Source organism: Syngnathus scovelli, chromosome 17 (assembly GCF_024217435.2).
Source record: "Syngnathus scovelli strain Florida chromosome 17, RoL_Ssco_1.2, whole genome shotgun sequence".
Taxonomy (NCBI): Eukaryota; Metazoa; Chordata; class Actinopteri; order Syngnathiformes; family Syngnathidae; genus Syngnathus; species Syngnathus scovelli.
Genome location: NC_090863.1, coordinates 12,111,213 through 12,136,221, shown reverse-complemented (window position 1 = coordinate 12,136,221; position 25,009 = coordinate 12,111,213). Strand labels below are relative to the sequence as shown.

At 43.8% G+C, this 25,009-nt stretch overlaps 1 protein-coding gene across 9 annotated transcripts in view; it reads right to left on the bottom strand.

Moving 5' to 3' along the window:
• The window catches only part of LOC125984994 (receptor-type tyrosine-protein phosphatase mu), a 90,841-nt gene that overhangs the window by 6,518 nt on the left and 59,314 nt on the right, over positions 1-25,009 (bottom strand). For 3 of the 9 annotated variants that reach the window (XM_049747369.2, XM_049747371.2, XM_049747376.2), the window contains exons 14-28: positions 24,723-24,797; positions 23,436-23,571; positions 22,034-22,063; positions 16,960-17,210; positions 15,730-15,810; positions 15,615-15,641; positions 13,758-13,769; positions 12,367-12,557; positions 10,344-10,431; positions 9,608-9,684; positions 6,247-6,283; positions 2,683-2,780; positions 917-1,033; positions 553-707; positions 346-481 (exon numbers count right to left, since the gene is read on the bottom strand). In XM_049747369.2, the coding sequence (XP_049603326.1) occupies positions 346-481; positions 553-707; positions 917-1,033; positions 2,683-2,780; positions 6,247-6,283; positions 9,608-9,684; positions 10,344-10,431; positions 12,367-12,557; positions 13,758-13,769; positions 15,615-15,641; positions 15,730-15,810; positions 16,960-17,210; positions 22,034-22,063; positions 23,436-23,571; positions 24,723-24,797 (1,511 nt within the window). The remainder of the gene's footprint in view (positions 1-345; positions 482-552; positions 708-916; positions 1,034-2,682; positions 2,781-6,246; positions 6,284-9,607; positions 9,685-10,343; positions 10,432-12,366; positions 12,558-13,757; positions 13,770-15,614; positions 15,642-15,729; positions 15,811-16,959; positions 17,211-22,033; positions 22,064-23,435; positions 23,572-24,722; positions 24,798-25,009) is intronic. The other 6 variants (XM_049747370.2, XM_049747372.2, XM_049747374.2 and 3 more) reach the window with 6 other exon arrangements.

Here is a 25,009-nt window from a genome sequence, read left to right as displayed (position 1 = left end):
GCCCAACGACGCTTGCCGATTTAAAAGGGAATTACGAGCAAACGATGCGTTCAAGTGGCACCAGATGGCTGCCGTTCAGGAAGGTTCTTTGCCCGCTTATAAGCCTCGAAAGCTCTTTTATGACGGGGGGACATGCCAAGCCAGCGAGCGAGCGGCGCAATAAAGCGTTTTTGTGAGGTGCGCTCAGGTGAAAGTGGGAAGGAAGTGTCACCTACATTTGCATGAATAAAAAAAAAACTGATGATGTCAGGAATCCATCAAGCCTGATACGAGACACTGCTATTTGTCTTTTGAGGAAAATGGAGATGATGGAAAAAGCTTTCTATAGTCCCGGAGGCGGCCTACCTCAGTCTGGACCATATTGACCCGGCGAGATCGCAGCTCTCGAACACAGTTGTAGATGTCCACCACACCTTCGCGTTCAGCCATGTCCAGCATGATGTCGATGACGATGAAGCAGCCCGTCCGACCGGCGCCGGCGCTGAGCAGAAGCAAAGATCATGTTTTTAAAATATAGACTTAAATGTTACGCTGTGAGCTTGCTGGGCGTACCTGCAGTGCACCACCATGGGCCCTGCATTGCTCAAGGTCTTGGACTTGACGCGGCGGATGAAGCCCAGCAGCCCCGTGGAATGGTAGGGCACGCCGTGATCCGGCCAGCCCGTGAAGTGGAACTGACGGATCTCCCGTATCTCGTGAGCGCCTCGCTGAGGGGATGGTGACGCGCAGACGGGTCAAATAAAGAAACCCAGACAAACGCGGTGAAGCAGCATCACTATTTCCAATGACACAATCATTGTTGAAATGCACGAGCTGACTTTTTTTATTTCGACTGTGGATTATTTTTTGCTGTTCTGTCCATTTCTATCGAGTAAGGCGGCGGCACTCGTGAATCGTCGTCAGGATGCGAGCGTACCTTCTCCACGGCAAAAGTGCGGATGACGTACTCGGAGAGAAGTTCGGTCTCGATGAGCGTCACCTTGATATCTCTGTAGATCTCTGTGTCGTCCGGCCAGTATTTACAACACTTCACCTAAAAAAAAGACAAAGGCGCCATAAATCGTATCTGATGAGTGCAGTAAAGTTGGACTTGTAAAAAGGGTAATTGGCACGACACGCCGCCCGCCGCCTGACGTCTCGGTTCTTTGGGCACGTCGGAATGAGCCGGGCGGCCTCTTGTAAAAGCCCCATCAGCAAAGGGGCGAGGCCGGGCTCCATTGGCACGTTATTGCTTTCCATCCGGCAGTGCGTCGGCCGTGTGAAAATGAGTTAAATGGTAGAGAACTTGAGCGGCCGGGGAGAAAGAACATGAAAAAATGCATGAGGGGAGGGAGGTGGCGGCGGCGGCGGCGGCCCAATAATGATGTGAAATAATAAACCCTGGGCTGTTAAGAACAGATTTCCCTACAGGAATCTAAAACACTCCAGTGGAAATATTACTGGTATTAGCCATAATAAGAGTGCAGAATTACCCACCCTCCTCCTACTCTTCTTCAATTAAACTGTTGCTAGTCAGGGAGATGGAGTGATGACGAAGAACCACGTTCACCGGTCCTCTGAGGAGCTCATGAACTGGTTAGCAGTGAAATGAGAATTTCAGAACACGCACGCACGCGGGGGCTGACTCACCCCAGGACGACGACCACTTCCAGCCATTGGGATGTCGGAATGACCCGCTCCACTCGGGCACAATTGGCCTCATTAAGGGCTTCGTCTTTTACCCAGACTGGATTATTTCCACTCATTATGTTCGTTTGGATCGTGCAAGGTGGCGGTTGTTAATGAGGAACAAGAGGAAAGAAGGCATACTCATGCCATTTACAATGATGTGATTGGCATGTTTTGGATTTTATTTGATGCATTTATTTTTTCCGCTGTGTATCATTTACAAGTGAGAATAACGGAGCACATTTTGCTTGCTAACTTGACAAGGAATGATAATAGTAATCCTGCATGTGTGCCAATGCAAGTAGATTTTCTTTTTCTCGTAAATGTCTTCAAGGCGGACAGATTATTTCCTATGGGTAAAAACTGCGGGAAGCCAAGTGAATTTGCTCAAATGAAAATCTGACTATCTCATACATCAAGGTGCACTACGACCCGCCTCCTTTTGGCCGTGGAGTGTGTGCGTCAGGGTTTCCCAAAATTCATCAGCGAGCAGATGGCCCGCCGCGCTACGCTTGAGCGACTTTACGAGCGAGCTCGACTGTGCGGCGGCCATTGGCCGGGGATCATATAGCAGACGCTCACGGGACCCCCACGGGGGCGCAGAGGACGCCGCCTGCCGCTGCTAAGCAGGTGTGCAGAAGGTGAGGGGTGGGGCTCGGCGGGCGTGGAAGCGGCCTAATGAGGTACCAGGAGAGCGGCGGGTGAGCGCCGTGAATCATTGAGCAGCTCTGCTACGCTGCAAAATCAGCAGAATGTGAAAAAGGTGCGCTTGTTTCTCAGCACCTTTCAGCCACCGGGGTGCTTAAATTAACTGCTTGGTGCCGCTCTTGAACGCTGCTCAGCGAGCCAAGTGCAACACATTAAGGCTGCGGGAGATAATAACAGGTCGTGCAATATTTAAAGAATATCAACGGTTCTAGTGACTCAATGAGAACCCTCCTCGCTGCCTTCATTTCGTCCAACCTCACAAGAAGCCCAGGAGGGGGTCGGAATGGTAGCATGCATGCCACTCACCCGGCCTACTTCCACAAGGTTGGTCACCATGACGATGGCCGCCGTGTTTTCTTGCCACACCATCCGCCAGAAGTCCAAAACCGTCTCCTGCATGGGGCCTGCAGATGCAGAAGAAATTGAATTGTTTTTAAACTTTAGCTGCAATATGCATAGTTGACCAGTAGAGGGCACTAGCAGCCATTCAACGCATGAAGCGAAGCAAAGTTTCATTCATTCATTCATTCTGCAGATAGCTAATTTTCTCCTTTTCTAATGATTGATTATGGCAGTCCTAGTAAAGATTTTCAGATGGCTGTCATCATCTATAAAAGCTGACTTATTATTTTTGTGGTTTTTTTTTTCAAAATGAGACATTTGCGAACATTTGCTTTCATTTTGTAAAATGATTCACTTTTTTGGGCAATTTTTTTACACACCAAACCAGGAAATGGATTATAGTTAATCTATCAATTCACATCATCAATTGCTGAGTGGGGAGTTCACTAGAATTATTTAGGTTAATTAGAATGATGAATATTATTTAATCATGCATGCGAGTTTGAAATTATTACAAATTAATTAGGATATGCAAATCAAGTCAGCACCCAAGCCCCCAATCAACAGCAATTACCTGGAGAAATTTGTAATATTATGCAGACGAGCAAAGTTGACTATTGAAATGAACTCCTTGTTTTACTTGTAGACAGCGCGCACATAATTACATGTGATGAGAACCAGGTCAAAAACAAACATGGGAAAATTGTGAAACACTATTTAAATGCACATCCAACATCAATGATGACGGTGAGTATTTGAGGGTTTTTTTTTACGCTCCACATTCAAAGCATGCAGCAAAAATTTTAAGTCTTGTTTCGACGTAAGATTGCTCAGAAGACGTTTCAGGTCTTCATCTCCTTTGATCTGTTTTACGTGTTGTTTTTCTTGTACTTGATTGTAACACTGCAATCTGTCACATTTATGTTTTTTTTTTTTTTTTTTTTTACTGCTGCCAGCTTGTGCGTTGGAAAACAAAATCTAACAGTTTTATTTTAAAAAGACAAGCAAGAAGTGACCTTGTGTTCCCTCTGTATATATAATTTTTTAATCGACAAATGTAAAATAACCACCTGTGCTAGTCATTTTTCAAAATAACAAAAGAAGAATTTCGGACTATCCGTAGCGTCGAGCCCGACCACCTCCCACGCTTGTCGTCCCCGTGGGAGCCAGCGAGGAGGAAAGAGGAGTTTGGGTGACGAAGAAGCGGGACAGCTGGTGTGTAGGTAGCTCATGAGCACACGGCATTATTATTATCATTGAGGGAAAAAAAGAATTAAAACGTTGTTCGGTGGGAGTCTGATGCCAAGTTGCATCCTGGAGGATTATTTATTTATTGTTCCATATGTGTGCGGGGATTGGTAGAGGAAGATTGTAACAGCAACAACTCGACTGGGAATTTATTTGAGCATTAAGAGATGAATGAAGTTACTCTTTTGAACTCTGTTGCTAACCAAAACAGCACGACGTAAACAGACCCTCAGGTGAAATGCATGTTATAAAAAGGCCACTGGTACTCAAGATCAGCTTTTTAGTAGAAAACAATATCAACGTGTGGCCAACATTTGATGACTGTTTTTTATTTCTGGTGAATTCTTTAGCACGAGCTTACACGAGCACATTAACGCGGCTAATGAGACTCATGTGCCTATTTCGCTCTTTCTAAGTGGAGAACCTTGCCGAGGGGCCGCTCGCTCACATTCTGAGATTGAGGAAGAAGCGGAAGCGTTTGAACATTCACCCGCTTGGGGAATGCCAAGGTGAGAGCGGCACTTTTTTTCTTTGTCTGCAAAGTTTGAAGCATGATTTTGGCGGCGCAGCATTTCGAAAGGAGGTTTGAGGTGGATGGGAATCCGAGTTGCCAAGATTCAAAATAAATTGACGGTTGCGGGAAATTTTATAATATTTTTGCGATGAACAACAGAAAGAAAAGGAAAAAAAAACAGGTGTTGGTGTGCTGCTTGAAATGATCTGCGCCTCATAAAAACGGAGCAAGGTGAGACGTTTACTGCGGCGAGTAAATGAGCCGCAGTGCGAATACATCAAAATGGGTAATGAGGGCTTTTGAATGGAGTGACAGCTGTTGCACCTTTCGTTGCCGTCGTCACCTCGGCGGAGCCGAGGGACTCGTGGGGAGCTCCGAAAACTAACGAGTGACGCCATATTCGGCTTTGAGCTTCGTCACCGCGTGTCACCGGATCGGCCGAGTGGCCAGCTGCGAATCTGGGAGGGTCGACGTTTTGCTTCAGGCTTCTTATCATTAACAAAATAATTCCTAAAAAATATATTGTTCTCTTTGTCTTGGAGAACACAGATGTTTACATTTGGATTCATTTGACCAGCTAAATAGTCAGGCCTGAATGGAAAAAAGCTTGACATTGAAAGGAACATGTTCCTTTCAGTCTTTTAGGTCCAAAATAAAACTTCTCGCACATTTAATTTTTACAGAGGCAAACTCACGGGAATGCAATTAAAAATGTCCTCTGCCATGTTATTTTAATTCTTTTGCACCAATCTGTTTACTTTGGGTTTGAATTTGTCAAGCAGGCAAATTTGTCTGCGCTTGAATCAAAAGTGCCTTCTGCCATGTTGTTTTTACTCGAGTCATGATGCTTTCACTTTGGGTATAAAATTCTTTGATGAGACGCCCCTAAATTTTCTGCGACAAAATATCACCTTCCCTTTACTTTCTGTTTGAATTTTTAACAGGCATTTTAGGCAGGTTTTGTGCCATGTTACTTTTTCAGCTCAACATTGGATTTCCACAACAGACAGTTTAGCCACAGCAACACAACATTTCATCCAAACCTCTCGACGATCAAAAATCAAAATATTGATCCTGAGGAGACGGATTAGTCACGTGTGTGTGTGTTTGGCTGGACGATCGGCGTGATGCGAGCATGTTTGGTGAGCAAACAGAGGCTCGGCTTTAATTGAGACGCTGAGGAGTAGCTGCGCCGCGCTAATGAACAGCTAATTATGCAACTCCCACCACCCCCCGAGCAGCTTGTGAATGCATTAAGGACTTCTCTTCACTAAACAACAAATAGTAAAAAAAAAAAAAAAAAAAGAAAGTCTTGGACTTTTCTTTCCTTTAGTTATCATTTTTAAGTATTAAAGAAGTGAGGCAATAAATACACGAGGCAATAAATTGCTAACGATTGAGCATCGGTCAATCGTTAACCTCCAGGGTGGCGATAAGTGTTCGTCGCCTTGCAAATCCACCAGCCAGAGGAACACAGTGACAAAATGTGCCCACAAATGTCAGATAATCCTTTTATTTTTTTTTTATTCATCCGGCAGTCTGATTAATTGCTCCCGCTACACAGATGGAAGAGAGAGAGCATGACGGCGCCTGCCGCGACATCCCTGAGCGCACGCGCACGCACGCACTCACATGTATAGGCGACTTCGGTTTTAGTTTGTTTGAATTTGCAAGGATGCAGCACCAAAATTCACTCTCATTCCATTTACATTATGTTTAATTTTTTTTTCAGCAACATACTAGTCAGGCATGAATCATCTTCTTACCTTGAGTGGCGATGTAATGATTTGGCCTGTGGTAACCCTGAAAAAACAAGAAAGGACAACATATGAGAAATAAACCTAGAATTTTCTTTTTTTTTTAAATCGTGTATTTGTATAGATCTGGACATCTACACACCGATCATATCTGTGTGACGTGCGCACACACACACAAACAAACACCTTTGGAGCGAGGTGCCAAAGTGTTGATAATCCCTGCGATACGACTAACAGCATCCGTCTTCACAACGGGCTTCCAGTCTGCGGGATTACGCTAATCCCTTCAGGTTGCGCTTGCCCAATTCCTTGTCTTCTCCCCGGAGACGCCAGGCGGGAAACAAAACATCAGGAGGACTTAAAGGCTTCCTTCCACCATGATCATCATCATCATCCTCATCATCACCGTCCTCCTTCATATTCAATTGAGCTTGGACTCTGATGAACGCGTGCGGATGCAAAAAAGATGCCTTCCCCGCTCTCCTTCATTTTGAATGACTCCTTTATCTTGTTTGTGCTTTCATGTGACGTCCTGTCAGGCGGCGTTGCCGCATTAGAGGCTTGTCAGGTGAGGAAATGGACGTCGTAGAAGAAAAAGGTCACAACTGGAATAAATCACGTGTCGAAAAAGGGAATAAAACATGCTTCATGGTTGTTTGTGTTTTTTTGGGTAGCTGTGATCATTTACATGTTGTTTTTAGTATTGTCGCACGTTCTTGCCAGTTATTAGCGCGGCCTGTCTGAAACGTTCAGCAAGCAGGAGTGTCCACCCGCAGGCCTTTATTTGTATTTTCTGACTGAATTAGCACACGGCTGCTAATGGGAGCTTCAAAGCAACAACTGTACTAACTGTAACATGCACCCCGCTTTTTTGACAAATAAACGCTGGAGGGAATGGAATAAATAAGGAGTGAAGCTGCAGAGGTTACAAACAACTACATAATGTAAATTCCATAAGGATTGGACGCGTTAACATATTCCTGCCTTTGAATTCAATAATAGCTACTAAAATAAGAATACCAATAATCTCTACAAATTGTACAAATTCAATACAACTACATTTTTTTTTATCTTTACAGAACCAAGGAATTCTTCAGAAAATCCTGATTAATATTCATTACATGTTCCATATGGGATGTGGTGGGAATTATCACAAAAAAACAAAACAAAAAAACATTGGCAAACATCAACTGGGGGAGGGGGGCAAGCATATTCAGGGGGACAGGGCACTCACATGGCCCCCCCACTAGCTCCGCCAGTGCACAAATCCCCTGCAGACTTCCATAAATGCCGTACATGTTTCAAAGGTAACAGTGAACCTACAAAAGTTGCACATGTTAAAATAACGCTCATGTAAAAGTTGCCATGTTAAAACAACTATAAATCCTCCAAAAGCTAAAGAGATTACAATACAACAACCATAAATCCCATAAAAGGTTGCACTACTTAAAACAAGACTGTTGTGAAGGCCCACTAAAGTTGTTTTAGGTAAAATAGGAGTAACTTAAATACCTAAAAATACTTCAGTCAATCCCCCAAAGCTGCATATCCTAAAATAAGGCATGAAATTCACCCCAAAGTTCCACTGGCTAAAATAAGATCATCTTCTATCTTTGCTAATGCTAATAAATAGAGCATTTATTTAAAAATGTGTTTTTACATGACGACATAATATAATAATTACCAATGCTTGATTTATGGTGAGTACTTTTGCATTTGCCACTATGCATGCTAATATGCAATCAGGACGAGGATGCTCTTTCTTAGCCTAACGATTTGACGTGTTTGGGGTTACATTGACTTGCTTATGACCGAGCCTCCGAGAAGACCATCATCATTATCATCTGGCGGATTCCACGCAATAATGAAAGCAGCAGGGATGTTGCCCGCACAGGCTTTTTATTGGCGCGTTCTGATGAGTTAAAGAGTGAAAAAACAAATAAAAAAACAACAAAAAACATCATTAGCCGTCTGTCTGCACACTCTTAAATATGCACGTGTTCTCAACATTTAGTATGTGGCTTTGTATGGTGCAAAATAATGGACCATAAAACCAATAGCAGCCAAAGGTAAATAATTGAAGGTGCACCTTGCATTATGAATTATGCGGGGAGAGCGCAACAAGAGATTACAAATGAGTGCATCGGGCAGGTACATCACCAGGCTATTAGCGGCTCATCTTTCTAAGGGCGGCGTTCGCGTTAAATCAGACTATGTAAGCCAGTTAGGCTGCTTCGCAACACGCTTCGTGTGTCTTTTTAACGACTTTAAAAAGGCGTGCCGGAACACTCGAGTCCATGTAAGCGCTGAAATACGCATGTTGCTTCGCACGCAGGGGATGGAACGGACAGACCGGAAGATGGGGAGGAAAACAAATGGAAATATCTTGAAAAAAAGAAAAAAAAAAGTAACAAAAATACAGTCAAACAAGGGTTTTCGAAAAAAATCTCGAATTTTTTGTTCAAATTCCGATTTGTTCGAGAACCGGGACGTTCGAAAACCGAGGTTTGACTGTATTGAAAATCCAAATAGCAATATAAACCCAAATTCAATTCAAAACATTAATAAATAATTAAAGCACATAAAACCCTCTTGGCAATATGAAAGCAATTATGAATAAATAGAAATATTCAAAAGCTAAAAACCAAGGCAGAAAATCTAAAAAAAGATATATAAATAATATTATATATAAAATAACAATTAAGTATAGTAAAAGTATAGTTTGAAAAAGTATTTTGTGACAGCTTTTTATGCTCTATTGGCCCTCAAGGCAGGGGTAACTCTCATATTGGACTGGATAAGAAAAGAATTATACAACAAAATACATCTTCAAAAATGTATTAAAAAACACCCCAAAAATAAAAAAAATAATACCTCCGCTAACATCACAAGGAGGATTGGTCGCCACGGCAACCACACCATAACCATCAAGTGTGTGATGATAACCATACATTGGCAATAGGAAGTGGTCCCTCTCCTGGCTGTTTTAGTCAATATTTTGGATCATTTGCACCACAATGATCCCTGTGTTGCTGTCAAAGCCTTGGTGGAGGTCTTTTCACCTATTTAGTATCAAGCTCTTTTGCTATTATGTGTTTGCTTTTCTTCCTCTCCTTATAAGTGCTGTCATCCTCTGATCGTTATTGCTCTTAATTTAAGCACACACTGATACAGTAGCTCGCTCCCGTGCGTGTGCGTGTGCGTGCGCGTGGGTGCAAGAGCAATCATGCTCCCTCAGGGCCCCCTGCGACGACGGCACCGACACCCTCTCTGCCACCCCCCAGAGAGAAAGCGCAGTGACCTTTTTGCGTGAGCGGTGCTGGCTGGTGTGTGTGTGTGCGTGTGTGTGTGTGCGCGTGTGTGTACTTACATCAACGTAATTTGCATTAATGTAATCAGAGCTCTGTTCGCCCTCCAGGGCCTGCAACCTGACACGCGAGTGATCATCTGGAAAAAGAGGCAGAGAGGAAGAAGAAAGCAGCATGGAATTAATGACATTAACCAGGCCACAACATGGTGAGGGGGAGGAGGAGGAGGAAGAAGCAACTGTCACTCTTGAAGGCTTCAAAAGCATGGTGGCCACCAGACGCTTTATCCTCACAGGGTAGGTAGGCGGAGGACACCCTGAACTGGTCGCCAGCCAATCGCCAGGCACGCATAGATGAGCAACCATTCACCCCTATGGACAATTTGTGGCAGCCAATGTTTTTGAACCCACAACTCCCCTTTTGATATTATTTATATATTTATCTTATTATTTTTAATATTTCTTCTCACATTCTAAGAATAACTATATTTAAATTTATATGTAACAGTCTGTGTTTGTCGATATGTTGTCTGCTTCCAAAGCTGTAGCAATGGAAGGAGAGCACATGTTACATCTTGATTAATAACGCCCATCCCTTTTTGTTGTAGGAATATCTTCAAAATTCAACAAGGATTGTAGGCGAAGCAACGGCGGAAAGATAAATATGTAACCACGGAGCAGAAAGGTCAACGCTGCTTCGGCTGCGCTGATAATAAAACTCTCTTGTTTCCTATCTCGTATTGCAAAGCCAGTTGCAATAAATCAGCAGCCGGGGGGGGGGGAATTGTGGGGTACGCACATGCAATGATGTTCCCGTATCGGTTCTTCATGCGGTTCTCGTCTTTCTTCGCCGAGTCCCAGGGAGCAGACTGTCCCTCGAAGAAGCGCTGTGAACAAAAGACACACCAGCGGGAGGTGAAACATGGCGGCATTGGGAAGCCCTTGAATGCAAAAGACAAAGAGGTAAAGTGCTTAACATCATCATGGGCGAGACCATCATTCAGTGGAAGCTGTTAGCCATACACTCTTAAAACTGCTGCGTCAAAAACAACCCAATTTGGATTAAAAATCCGACCCACCCTGAACCCATTTTTTTGTAGGAAAAACACAAAAACCAAAATTGGGTCAAATTGAGTACTTGCGTCCGTCATGTTTTTAACCCAGCAATTTTGAACAAGATGCCATGGCAGCCATTTTGAACAAATCTAAATCGGAAGACAAGTGCAAGATGACACATTGTGAAGCTTTTTTTTTTTTTTTTGCGAGGGCGGAGCAAAGGGTTAAAGTTCCTTTCAAAAGCTTGACACAGGTGCGGTTTACACGACAGGTGTGACACATTCCATCCATCAAAGTGCGTGCGAGGGGGTGACGGTGAGGTGGGTCACTTGGTTCGGTAAATGCCCTTTTAGTTGTGGATGTGCAAACATTTGTCATTTACTGTACATGATTTGAAAACAACAACAACGGTAGTCTTACCTCGTTTATCTGATCCAAAGTTAAGGTACAAGAAAGAGCATGGGTCGGAGAGAGATATAGTACAACGGTAAGTCAACAGCACCACACGCTCCACTTCACTCATCAGTAAAGGAGAAGAAAAAGGGCATTAACCTGAGGACACGGTGATGTCATGGCAGGAACACAACATGCAAGCATGGGTGGGAAAGTGCTTGGGTGGGGGGCAAGTCATTTTGGTGGCACCATGAAACTAAAACACAGCCAGATTGCACCCGGATGAACATGAGGGATCCAGTTTTTAATGCAAAGGCAAAACAAATATCAAAATATTTTCAAAATACCATTTATTGAAATCAGTTGCATTGGAGATGGTTTTATTTTCTTGCTTAAAGTTTTGGGGGGTGTTTAATTTATTGGTATCGTATTTAAATTACGATTGTTTTTGTCAGCACAATAGTATCAATAATAGATAATAAAATACTATTTTTTTGTTTATCTTTTACTGCCTAAATGTCCAAGAGTCTACGAAGTACGACAAATTAAAATAGAGCAATTTTTTGTTTGCTGGCGAAGGTGGCGGCTTTAAAGTTTTACATGGGCCTTGCAAGGTGCGGTGGTTTAAAGGAGAGATTGATGTTGTTTTCGGGAGAGATTTGACACAAGGCAGGTAAGGCGAGAGTTCCAGGGGAAATGGGAAGAAGGCAGCATTTGACACAAAAGTGCATAACCAGCGCTAACAGTGAGAAAACACAAACAACAAAAGACAGTGTAAACACACTGAGACAGGAGAAACATTAACAATTTATCTTGGAAAAAAGTAGGCTGAACACACAACACAGAGAGGCATAGCAAAGCATCACCACATGTCCAGACCCACACAAGTCTTTTCAAATAACATCTTTTTGACCCACATTGTATTTTAAATCCTTGTAAAAAAAATAATAATAATAATAATTAAATGCTCTTTTTTTAAATCTGAAAAAATATCCTTGATTTTTCTCTCAGAATTTTTTTAAAATATTTTTTGTCTTGGTTGCTAAAGAATTTTCTTAAACTATTTTATTTAATATTATTATGTATTGACTTTTCTGAGGATTGCCTTCACCCTCCCCCTTTTTATTTTATTTGAATTTTTTACCTTACTTTTTTCGTGATTCTAATTGGTCCATTATTGTTCAGTGTCTTCTTTCCAAATTTGATTGGTTTGGCTCTGTTGGGCTGTATAGTGAGTGAGTTTCTACCTTTAGTACTCAAAGCACTTCACACTGAGCGACTGGGGGTTCAGTGTTGTGTTTAAAACTGCTTTTAAAAATCTCAGTGCACATGTGGACATGCGGGCCGGCTTTGGGGACACCCCGTCCACCTACCTCGTACTCCTCCTTGAAGCCGTAACCCTCGGCGCACTTCATCTGCGTGATGTGCTGCAGCAAGTCGGCAACGCGGATGGCCGGGTGCAGCTGGCCACTCTGGTACGGCACGTCCACGGCTTCTCGCTTCCTCAGCGAGTGCGACTGCACCAGGCTGCTGGTGTCGCTGCCCATGTTCTGGCTCTCGTCTGCTTCGCAAAGCACAGGGACAAGGCCCGCAAGTCAGCGCCGGTGCGGTAAAAAAGCAAAGTAGCGCGAGTCGGTGACACCATGCTTAAAAGCGGTAAATGCTACGTTGTGGCGTTCTGGGATGCCGCAGATGGCCGCTTATCTCATTTACTGCTCAGCATTATGTCACCAGCCTCCAGATTGACAAACAACTCTCCCCAAACTATTAATCTGCTTGTAATGGATGGTAACAACAACACGACGCCTTTGAGTAAGAGGATGAGTCATGTGGTGGGAAGGTTCATATCCATCTGTCCCAGAACACACTTTACTAAACCTACAGTCGAGCAATCTGAGGTCGCACTCGCAATTTTGGCTTGAGGTAGAATCATATTTGGAGTGTGTGTTTGTTTAGCTGACCATCAAAACCATTACAAATCAAACCCATGCATGTATTTGGGATTTTTTCGAATCAAATTGATGCACGTGACATTTCATATGATTTCCGACTAAATTGCCCTGAGATTATTTCCTGACACTGTGGATGTGAGAAAAAAAAAATCCTCTATACCGGCTAACTCGGTTTTACACTTGTAGAATTGGTTCCTCCAATTTAAAGGGGGAGGTTTTGGATTTGTGAGGCCTGATGTCATGTACATTTAGGAGGAATTCATATCAAAATGTCATCATTTTTCTATGAATTCCTATGAAATGTATCTGACGGACACTACTGTAGTTTTGTGTAGAAAAAGAAATTTGTCTCGGCTCATCTTTTTAACCACAAAGAACCAGTCAGTGGCAGATGTGAGGCACAGATGTAGTTGGCGGGAAGGAAGGAGGAGGTGGTGGTGCACCCAGAAACAAGGAAGAAGGGGATGTGGCGAAGTGGTAGTGGGGCGGAGGATTTTTTGTGGAAAAGCATCACACAAACACAGCGGCGATTCCATCCTAGCTGACCTGAACTTTAGATCAATTAAAAAAAGAAAAAAGAAAGTGGCCCAGAGGGAGGTGGAGACGAAGATGATGCTCAGCTCATGCTATGCTAATGTTGCTAATGGAGGCATTGGGATGGAGCGGGACTTTGGGGCGGGGGGTGAAATGCTAACACTGGTTCATGCAAGTGATGTCACAAAACGTCGGAAGCGCTCGCTCGCTGTCCGATAGAACAACGGCCCCGTTCCCTCGACCCCGGCCCACCCGTGAGCCCACCTGGGAGAACTTACCATTAATGGGCACTTTTTAGATAGCAGATACATAAGAGGTGATGGATGTGGAAAAGAAAGAGAGGAGGAGAGAGGACGGAGAAGAAAGAGAGTGAAAGACAGAGAGAAAGAAGGGGTAAGCAACAATACAGCATGAGAATCTGGTACAGTGTTTGAGTGCTACGTTATACGCGGGCCAGCTTCGGCCCAGTCAGGGTGGGAGGGGCGGTGACAAGGGGGGGTGGGGTGGGGGGGGTGGATGACGCATGGTGGGGCAATTAGCATGACAAAAGTAAAAAGAATCAAACAAGGAAGTCTTGGATTCAAAGGAGGAAAAAGATCATGGCAGAATTTGGATCGTTAGCATTGTGAAATGGTGTCACGGAAATTTAGTAGGAATTCATACAAGAATGGATGGTATTTTGGAGTTTGATAAAAAAAAAAAAAAAATACACACATAGATTATCTGTTACCCTTACCCGCTTTGAAAATTGTTTGGGGTGGCAATTTTTTTTTTTTTCTTAGCTAAGCATATCAGCCATATTTGGGGCATAATGGCATAATTTGGATTGTTGGAATTGTGAATAGTGGCATCATAAACATTTCCTATGAATTCACGAAAATACCTGTATCAATTTTGAAATGATGGCGAAATATTTTTGACATATAGGCCATATTTGTCAATGACGTTTAGCTTGCGCTAAAGGGAAAGGATAACGTGGCTGGCCATGAATTAAAAAATGAAGGGTGTGATGTGGATTGTTGGAATTGTACATTGCGGCATTACATGAATTCATATTAAAAGTGTGACATTTTAGGTTTAAATGAAAATAAATTGTCAGTAGAGTAAATAAACCTTTTATAATGACAGTTTGAAGGCAGAAACAGGATATTTCTATTTCCTGCTGACATGACTTTTCTTCATTATTTTGACGAGTGCCACTGCTGCAACCCGTGCCAATCGCCCACGTCCCGCTTCATTAAAAACTAACAGCGGCATATGGCGGTGATGAAAGCCGCCCCTTTAAATTACGCGCACTGTTAAACTCCGCTTCTCTTTCTTCTGTAGAACTCAAAGTGCTGCGCGACGCCCCCAATTTGTCGTCGTGTGATGCGTTACGGGGGCCGCGTCCTTTTATCATTCCATTTCATCGGCAAGCGAGAAGCAAAACACAAACAAGTAGGCCGCCGACGGCGAGGGGACGACGACATTAAAAAGAATAATAGAAGAGCTCGTTGTGTTGCGGGGGGCGAGGGGAGGGAGCTAAATGAAGAAGAGGGAGGGGAAGACATGGATGTTTTTGGAAAGGTGGTAGGACTTGTTTCCACCTCCCAAGCTGCATTTACGTGCGTGTAAAAATGCTAAAATGTAGTGCCCGCCCGCCCGCCCGCCCTCCTCCAACCCCGTCTCACACACCCACTCCACGCACACGCAGTCTGTCCATGCAAACACGTATGTGACATCACACGTGGATGGGATGGAGCAAAGCCAGCACCCCACCACCACCGGAGAGATCTTCATTTGAGCGGGAAGGTGGGCATGAGGATGAACAGGTGGAGGAGGGGGCAGGGGGGGCGAGCAGGCAGGTATGAAAAAGGGGAGGAAGTCAAAGAAATAAAGAAAAAGCCAAACAAAGCTGAAACCATGGTGGGAAGGGGTTGGGCGAAGAGGAGAATCTGTGCTTTTCAGTCCTAAAATGTGTAATTGCAGGTGTGACAAGAAAGAAACAAGACTCACAGCTAATAGGCTAACTGCTTATGTCAAGGTGTTGCGCAACATCTCGCCCCAACAATGGCGAGATGTTGTCTCGCTTCTTGGTTGTGACACCTTAAAGTGGTCCTCAATAAAAAGAATGAAAGAAAGAAAGAAATTCTCACCTAAGATGGCGGTTGGCACAAAGGGATCTGAGGGCAAAAGTTGGAGGAGGAAACAAAAAGTGAATACAAATACAGAAGAAATACAGCAGCTTTAGCTTAAGCGACCTTAAATTACCTGGGTAGAAGGCGCTGGTCGGGATGGAGGCGCTGAGCGTGTTGGCTTTGGGTAGCGTGAAAGAGGAAGGCGACGACCCACCTACAAAAAAAAAACACGCTGAGATTGAGTAGGAATCATGTCTTTTATGATCATGTTTATTTCTATGATTTTGATATTGCTGACTGCCATCATGCTTCATCACTGTGTATGTTTGTAGCACACCACTGTCGTTCTGTCACATTGTCACCTTGTGCTTCTTATTCAGACTTTTGTGCGCGCATCCCACTTGAAAACATCCAAGAAGCTAGTTAACCTCCGCAGTCAAGGTTTACTTGCTAAATTCAAGACGCGAGCTCAGAGGCTACAGTAACCGTCAAATGAACATGTGGATTTAAAAGGGTCAGTATGGTGGAGATTAAGTACAAAATAAAGTGGACGGCGGATAAAACTACATTCTAGAGTCAATACGCTCAATGTCAAGACTCGCAAACTCTGTTATTACGAGTCCAATGTCTAATCTATCACGTCTTAATCCCGAGCGGCACTGTCACTTAAGGTCGCCGGCAGCTACGCCAATCATAAATCAGCCGTTTAAATCTTAAAAGCTCGCAGACAACAGATCTGGAGTCCACGCCGACAGACAGTTAATCAAGGTCAGCGCATCATTGGGGCTTCAGCACGGCAGGGGTGTGTGTGTATGCGGCTGATTGTGTGTCCACGTGGTGGGCGCTGTATGTTTAATCTGACGCTCGGGAGGCGGGATTACAGCGAGTCGAGGCCCCGGGCGCAGATTTAGCTCAGCTGCCCATCAACGGAGGATTAAATGGACCCTGCGAGGGGTCAAAATGAAGAGGTCATCATACCATACCGCATTGTGTCGTGTGCGTCTGTGCCGCTAAATCATATTGTAATCATATCTGAGAGGAGCATTTTGACAACCTGTTGACTAGATTTGCACAGTATATGCAGTGAATGTTAAACATCTAGCTAACCTTTAGTGAATGGACTCGATCGACCATATGCGATAACGCTTGTTGATCATGTCTCGGTGCCAAAATGGCTTCACAAGCACCAACGGCCATCGGAATAATAGATGCTATGCTAATTCACGCCACACTAGCTAGCTTGGCGCGGCTAAACAGTGCCCTCTTGGCAGTAGAGTGCTAAATTTTAATGTTGAGATTTTGCAGAATTCGACAATGAAAAATCACAGAAGACCACAGAAGACCTTTTTTCCTAGTATCTTACCTCGGCCATTGAGGGTGAGCGCGCACTCACTGCGAGCGTTGAGGGTGAGCGCGCACTCGCTGCGCGCGTTGACGGTGGTAAGTGCGCACTCGCTACGCGTATTGAGCGTATGGCTGTGCGTGTCCATGAAGGAGAGCGCCTCGTCGCAGTTGGTGCCCTGCTCTGTGTAGCTCTTGTCCATGGAGTTGACCATCACCGTCATCTCCTGGCGCGTGCTGTTCATGGTCTCTTTGCGTTTCTTGGCCAGTTTCCTTCAGAGGAAGAGGAGAGAACAAATGAGAGTCAAACGATACTCACAATTTTTGTAATTTGGTATAAACGTATTTTTAATTTTCAAGCAATCAGGCGAAACTTCCAAATCTTTAAAGGAGCCCTGGATATGTTTCACGTGACCCTAAAATGTCCACTTCCGACCAAAATGGCAGCTAAATCAAAGTAAATGACTGCTCAGGTTGTGCATAAGTCATTATTCATTAGCAGGCGTGCCACATAGTGAGCTCTGGTTTGTTGTCACATCAATTTTTATTAGGCGTCAAATGACTTTAAAATAAAATGTGAAAATATGGAAGAGGTGGGACTTCCTGACCCAAATCCATCAGAGGCTCTCATGATTAAAAGTCCACCACCTTGGACACAGTAGTGTGAACTCGCAACGTTTTTGTGTTGACCCACTTTGAACTTACAAAAGCACTTTGTGCTCGATTACAACTGCCAAGCATTCATTTTGAAAAATAACCAAGTCTAAATTGTGTAAAATAAAGACAAGTAACTAATTAAAAGGATAAGGAAAAAATGTTTTTAAGACTATAAGGTGCATGGAATGCAGGAGAAAGTGAGCCATTTTCTGTCTGGAAAAACATTTCTTTTCTTGAATACAATTTCTGTTTCTGAACTTAATCAAAGAGTCGATACTCTGACATTTTTGTTGTATTGTGTAAAAAGGGTTGAACACAAGGCAAAGCCGAGTGCACAATGCAAGCAATCTTTTGTCAACAACTCAAGGCAACAACAACTAACTGTAGGCTGTCAAAAGTCAGGCCTTCAAAACTTTACTTGTTGAGTGCAACAACAAAATAAGCCAACCTGTGGTCAAAGAAAGTCAAATTGTCTGATTTGTTTTTATTTTTTATTTGACCAGGATGTTACACCCATGTCATAGAGGGTCCTTCCATATTTATATTTCCATAAATGTATTTTTAATGCAAAAAGGCTACGTTTTAAGTGTTGAAAAAGCAACAAAGGAAAATGTGGATTAAATTGTGCATGTGTCAACCTGTCACTGATAGTTGGATAAAAGCCACAAAAAAAAAACAAAACACAGATTAATAGCTAGAAGATAATCCACAGAGAGAAAGTAGAGTGGAGGGATTCCTTTTTAATCAAAGTGATTTCTTTTGTAGTATTTCTTCTTTTTGATTAGGAATGCTGATTGTTTTTCTCTTTAATTAAGGCCTCATGTTGTTTCATTTGGATTTTTTTGGTATAACTTATCGCAGCACTGGTGAGTGTAAAATCTTAAAAAGTGGAAAGTCATTCGAACGTCAAAATATGGACTTTCTTTCCTCTTTTTGACAGAATAAAAGGGAGATTTCCCAAAGGAGAGGCTCTCTGAAGCAGAGTCTGACCTCAACGACGGAGGAAGAAGAGAATAGAAGAGCGTCCCTGCGGCGATTAATAAAACATTGAGTCAATGCTCCGTTATTCGGCGAAAAGTAGCTGGAATGCCGTCAGAATGATCGCCTCGCCTTGGTGACCCCTCCGCTGTGTTCTCCCGCTGCTTTGTTGCCGCAAATCTCCTCTGTTTGTTCAATTTCCCGGCATATGGCGGCGTACGAGGAAGACCCCCTGCCGTCCGATTGCTCCGAGGGTCTCGGCGTGATGCTAATGGCGCAGCCGTTTTCCTCGGCGAGCAAAAATTGACAAAGATGTGACATTATCACGCCGCCGGTCGCATTTGCTCTTTTTAATCGGCAATTAAGAGAGCAAAGAAAAAGACGAGCTTGTGTGTAAGTGCAACACAGGAGGTGGTGGCGAGAGGCCTCCCTCCTTGCTTTCAAATGTCAATATTCCGTTTATGCCTCCGCCAAAACAAAAAATACAGTAGTGAGCTTGACACGATCAGGATTCTGGTGTAAAAAAAAAAAAAAAATCATAACCGCTAAAGTTTAGTTTCAGCATCTGCTACCAGTTGAAGAGTCACGGGGCGACGCGGCACAGATGAAGGGAAGCTGCTTGCTCGGCAACGCGCTTGATGAAGATGAACGACGGCGCTAATGCTGCGCTAATTTATATGAGGGGGGAATTTAATGATGGATGACTGGATTAACGACTCTTACGCGCCACCAGCGCTAAGTCGGAGAAAAGTGCGCCGTAAAATGTTTGCACGACTTGATAAATGGGACCATTCGTCATGTCACCATAACAACAACAAGAGAGCTCAGCAAAACTTTGTCAATGTGAGTGAATATTACTGCCGTACAGAGAATCCATGAGGTGTTGACCCCCAGTGCAGTATATTCGTGTGTCATATTATTATGTTTTATGTTTATTATTATAGTGCCGTTTTTGTCCATTAAAACAAAAAATGAGGCTGTTGTTTTGAAGCGGCTTGAACAGAATAAGAGTGTTTCTATTCATTTCAATTGGAAAAGATCATTGGAGTTGCAAGTGTTTTTTAGTTAAGTAACCGATTCCGTGTCTCAAAGCAACACTGTAGTAAACAAAAAGATGTCGTACAGTAGGTGACCGAGTTGACTAAACGGATACACACAGTTGGATAAAAGAATACATTAGAGATGTATGAACAAATAATAAGAACCAGTGGAAAGCATAACAACCAAAAAATCCATGCTGAGTCACAGGGTTTTGAAGCTCCGCCTTTAAAGTGTCATTTCCTGCCGTCACCGTTTCTCCGTTGGGTTGTGGGCTGAACTCCTGCAGCTCAGAGCCGCAGACGCTAGCGCTAATGAGGCGCGACTGATGTCGTCGCCCGCGGCGTTTTTTTGCTTTGCCTTCGCAAACACCTCCGTGCACTCTTGTTCTCGTCTATTGTCATCTGTACTTTTTTTTTTACTTCCGCCAAATAAGTTGTGTTTTTGCTCATTTTTTCTTTTGTGCTACTTTCTGTTGTTCAGTTTATTTATTTAGCAGGTGGAATTCATCAATTATATGCTACCTAAATATTTTGGGATTTTTTTTTCAGCCCCTGTGACAAAACCAAAGAACAGCCAACATCGTAAAGTGTTCAAGTGTGGACTCATTTTCTTTCAGTATGCTCTCACAATGCATCACCATTTTGAACATGAAACAACCAAGTTCAGAGAAAATCTATCTTTTTATATACAAATTTAAGCTGACCTGCTTCTCAGAGAAGTCAAAAAGGAACAACAGGAATTAAAAAGAGCTAGAAACATCCCACGCTCAAAATAAAGTAGTCATACAACGCACAGTAGGCGTATTATATTATTGCGCAAAGAAAGAAACAGATAAAGATAAAATCCGCATTCCGTCAGGTGTGTCACACAATTACTGTAATGCCATCGTTGCACAATAGAAAGCAACAGAACGACGGAGCCGGGGGAATTTAATGATAAAAATATCCTTGGGCATCCGTATTTGCAGTCAACAGTTTGATATCATAACATTGTTCATACCAAGAACTAAAGGCTTGGCCTCTAATAAACGGCTCCCCCCCCAACACCCCGCCGGCTGGGCCCCGTCCTCTCACTTCCTCGTCCTGCCCGCTCATCATCATGTAGCGCCGCTAAACCACTGGATCTGCCAAGGCTGCTTGTACCAATTAGCGTGAATCTTGCTGCACGTCTACCGCGCGGTACCTTTAATGACGGAGTTTGTTCACCCGCCTGGAGCGCGCTCGGGTTTCCCACACGCCACGTTTATCGCACCTCCGGTCTCCTGACCCTGTATCATCCGTTCCTGATGACATGATTATGTATGAATGCCATAAAAAGTAAACAAGCGCTAGCTGCTCATGTTAGCATCCCAAAAAGGCGGCTTCACTTCAGCGCAGTTTTAATTTGCTTTTGAAATAATTCATTTTTTTCCCTTAAAAGTCTAAAGGAATCCATACATTCAAATGAGCTTCAGCACGCTTTTCTTGGAAAGCAGTTAGCAAAGCTACTGCTTACTCAAGGGACTTCAGGAGCCCTTGAAGGTCCTCCTGCCACGCCGACATCATGCCAATACCACCGTGCGCTCAGGCCGACCACCTGATTAAAGCTTTTTGACATCGCATTTGATGGCACATGTGAGCGCATGCATAAAAAGCATGCCGAGCGATATTAGTCGGGTGGCTGAAATGCATATTTTGGAGGCGGGCCTTTGATGCGTGCGCAAAAGTATTCGGAGGCTTCATCAATCATACAAGTGACACTCCACAGGGGCCCCTATTGCTAGATTTTATTTATTAGGTATTAAAAGATGGAAAAGATGGCATCCGCAGGAACAGTATGTCCACTCTAAACTTGGTATGATGTTCCAAAAGTGTATAACTCATTTTAAGGAATTAGCCGTTAAAGCGAGACAACTAGCGTTCATGCAGCGCGTTTGGCGTTACATCGTTTCAACTGATTCGCTTCATCAAGGCGGCGGACGTGAGCGACATGCTGAGCGTTACGCGCGGCGGTATTATCTGCAGGTGCATTGTGGGATGTCCTTTGAAGCGAGGCAGGCAGCCTCCGTGCCATTCCTGTGATCAACGCAGATTAGCTACAAAAACGCTACGCTGCACAATGTAAGCCTCTTCGCCATTCACGACCATATTGGATTGTTTTGTGCGCCTTTTCGATATTTAAATAGGGAACTGGAAGAAAAGGGGTACACGTGCAGAAAGCCAAAAGCATGCCGGAGTGGGGGGAAATCAGGTAAGCCAAACAAAAAGCATGAGAAGCGAGATGTGGGAGGATGACATGGGGAATGAGAACAACCGCATGCTAAGTGTGTGAGATGCGCTTAAGCGGCAATCAAAAGTGGCATGGACTGAAATAAGGAGTCTGTGGTGCCTTGGCATGCGTGTGGCTCAGAGAGAATATGGACGCCGGGTTTGGTTACTTACAGGTAGTAAGTGTAGGAGTGATAGGTTCTTCTGCCGAGTGGGGTGGTGGTGGTGGAGGTGGTGGTGGTGACGGTGGTGGTGGTGACGGTGTTGGTGGTGGTAGGTTTTAAGCAGTGGAGGACGAGGAGAGAAAGGGGGAGGACGGGGATGGAATGGAAAGAAAAAGTAAAAATATATTAATGTTTTTGGAAAAAAAAAAAAAGAACAAAATCAGACATGGTGGCAACACGTGGATGCTCGACTTAGGGAGGTGAGCGTGATGGTAGTCACCTTCGTATTTTTATTTCATATCTGACCTTAGAGGCAAGCCAAAATTTTTCTTCACAGTAAAATGTTCTATACGCCTCCACTACCTAGCCTAAACACGGCATTCTGATTAATATCGCACTTGTGGAAGATGATTTAAACAGTATTTTTATTCTTCTCGGGAGCGGCCGTTTTGCTACTCGTTGTGACATCGCAGTGCCCGACAACCAATTACAGCTCATTTGTTTTCATTTAATCAGTCGCAAGCTGAGCCCTTAGACAGCAAAGGAATAGACATTACTTTATTGTGTGCGTGCAAACTCTCGGACGGAAATGTGATGCACGCATTATTAACTATCATAAAAAAAGTTCCACATTTGACCTTTGAGGTCAAATCTTAACGAGGCGCTTGCATGTGACGGCACGCGACTTCCATTGGCCTTCCCGCCACCCCGGATGGCCCGAGTCATTTGCGGGAACTTCTCCCGCCTCGGCTTTGATTGAGCCTAAGTGAAAACAATTACCGCTCGGATGGGGACCCGCACGGAAAAATGAAAACTCTTCATTAGTGGGCGACAAAACACAAATGAATGAGCGGCTTCCATTTTTACCTGTCTTCCGCTGTATTGCAACAGATTTACCTTCAATGATAAGAGGAAAAGAACGTCTAGAAGTGAATTTTCAAAATTAGCCAAGTTGAGGCCATCAGAAAGTTGAATAAAAGTCGATAAACCGATGACCGCTTTTGGATGTATTTTGCCATATTTATCGGACAGAAATAATTTCATCAAGAACACGAAAGAAGCTTCTGCCCTCTGTTATCAACGTGACGGCTCACACTGCAGCAGTATAAACAGTCAGTGTAGAGGGAAGGATGCTCGCTCGATATTTGCAGAGCTTTGCTTCTTATTATCGCAGCCATATGAGCAAGGGGCCTTATGTAAATATACCCTTTAGCAACGCATACGTACACTTTCGCAATATTAGAATTTTTTTCACGGTTTATCTCCCTCGCAGGGCTTCACAAGCTCCCCGTTGAGGGCATTTGTTGGAGTGTGCGGTGGAAAGGGATTAATATTTCCTCAATAGGGCGTGACTGGCTGATTGAATTCATTATTTACGACAAAACTAAGTCACACGAGAAATGACCGCTTACCTTTTTTTCATGAGGAGCACCACACCGAGGAAGATGATGACGAAGAGCAGAATGCCGGCAATGACCCCGGCGATCTTCACCGTGTGATCCGTCTGCTTCTCCGGCTCCACGGCGTCGGGTTTGTGGGTGGCGGCGCCTGTCAAAACAATCATGTTTTTTTTATCACAAAAAAAAAAAATTCCATTAAGAATATAATCCAAGCACTTTTCACATTTTGAGCTGTTCAAACCAAAATGGCAGCTTCAAAACAAACTAGAAGACTTCTTGTGTCATTTCGGACATGAGTACTTGAGACATTTTTTTGTAGGTCTCCTCATGGTAGACATTAAAGCTACGAGAAGAGACCCCCTCCTTGGCGGAGGTAATAAATAAAAAGCAGATCTTGTTAAAATTCCGCCGGCTTCCCACTTGCTGTGCAAGTCGCTCGGGGAATCTCAATCCCGCCGGGGGGTCGAGACGGGAATACAGACGAGCCTCTTCCTCTTTCCTGACGAGCTCAAAGTGCGGATTTGTCACACGTTTGCGGTAAAGGGAAAAGAAAAAAAAAAAAAAACTGATGTGTGGCATCAACTCCATCAGTTCGCAGCTGATTGCCAACATGTCAGTGCAGCCAATGGAATAAAAAAAAAAAAAAAAAGGAAAAAAAATCTTGTTGATAGCAGTCCACCGAAGCGAGAACAATGTGTCAGTGGGATGGATATGCACCTTTTTCCTTGATAGGGAGACAACACAGCGTCACAATTGGCTGACGTGGCAATTCATCATTCTAAATTTATTGACGCTGATGTTCAAGTGGAGGACATTTTGTGTCTTATCGCCTTACAACTTTATTCCTCACTATTGCGTTCGGGCAATATCTCTACCACACCCAGCTGATATGTAGTGCTTTGGTTACTTCAGCCATTTAAAAAAAAAAAAAATCTTTTCTGGTTTTATCTCCCAGTGCTGCCTCCAACATGTTTTGTTTAGTGCGCCTTGGCCGCAAACGTGATTATGCGAGAGTGAACTTATCTTGCTTTGAGCTTGGCGCAGGATGCAGCCAAAGGTTGGGAGGACAATACGGAGTTGCCGACATTTATCTAAAGACGCTAAAGCTTTAATGACGTTTGCGGTTCTTAACATAGCTGCGCTCAGCACGTTGGCGCACACAAATCTCAGGAACGTTCACGTTGACATACGTACGTTTTCTAACGTTTGACATAAACAATACGTTGAGACAGGGGAAATGTTTCATTTTCTCTAAACCGGACAAATATTTTGTAAACTTGAGTTGGCAGCCTTTCTGACCTGTGTGCTGGTGGTCACCGGCCGCTGGGGCGATGCGGAGGTACGGCGTGGTGAGCTGAGTCACCAGAATGGCGGCTGAGCGTGGCAAAGGGTGAGTAGATCCACCACACCATGCAGCAGGTTGAGAAGGCGAGAGACACACATGCACACAAAAAAGACAAACCGCCCTGATTCACAACATTGATGACCAATATGAGGGACCCTGTATGGACAAACGTATCGGGACACCTTTAAAGGTTTCTGGCCTTCTTCCACATCAAAATCATCCAAGCATGCTTAGAACCATT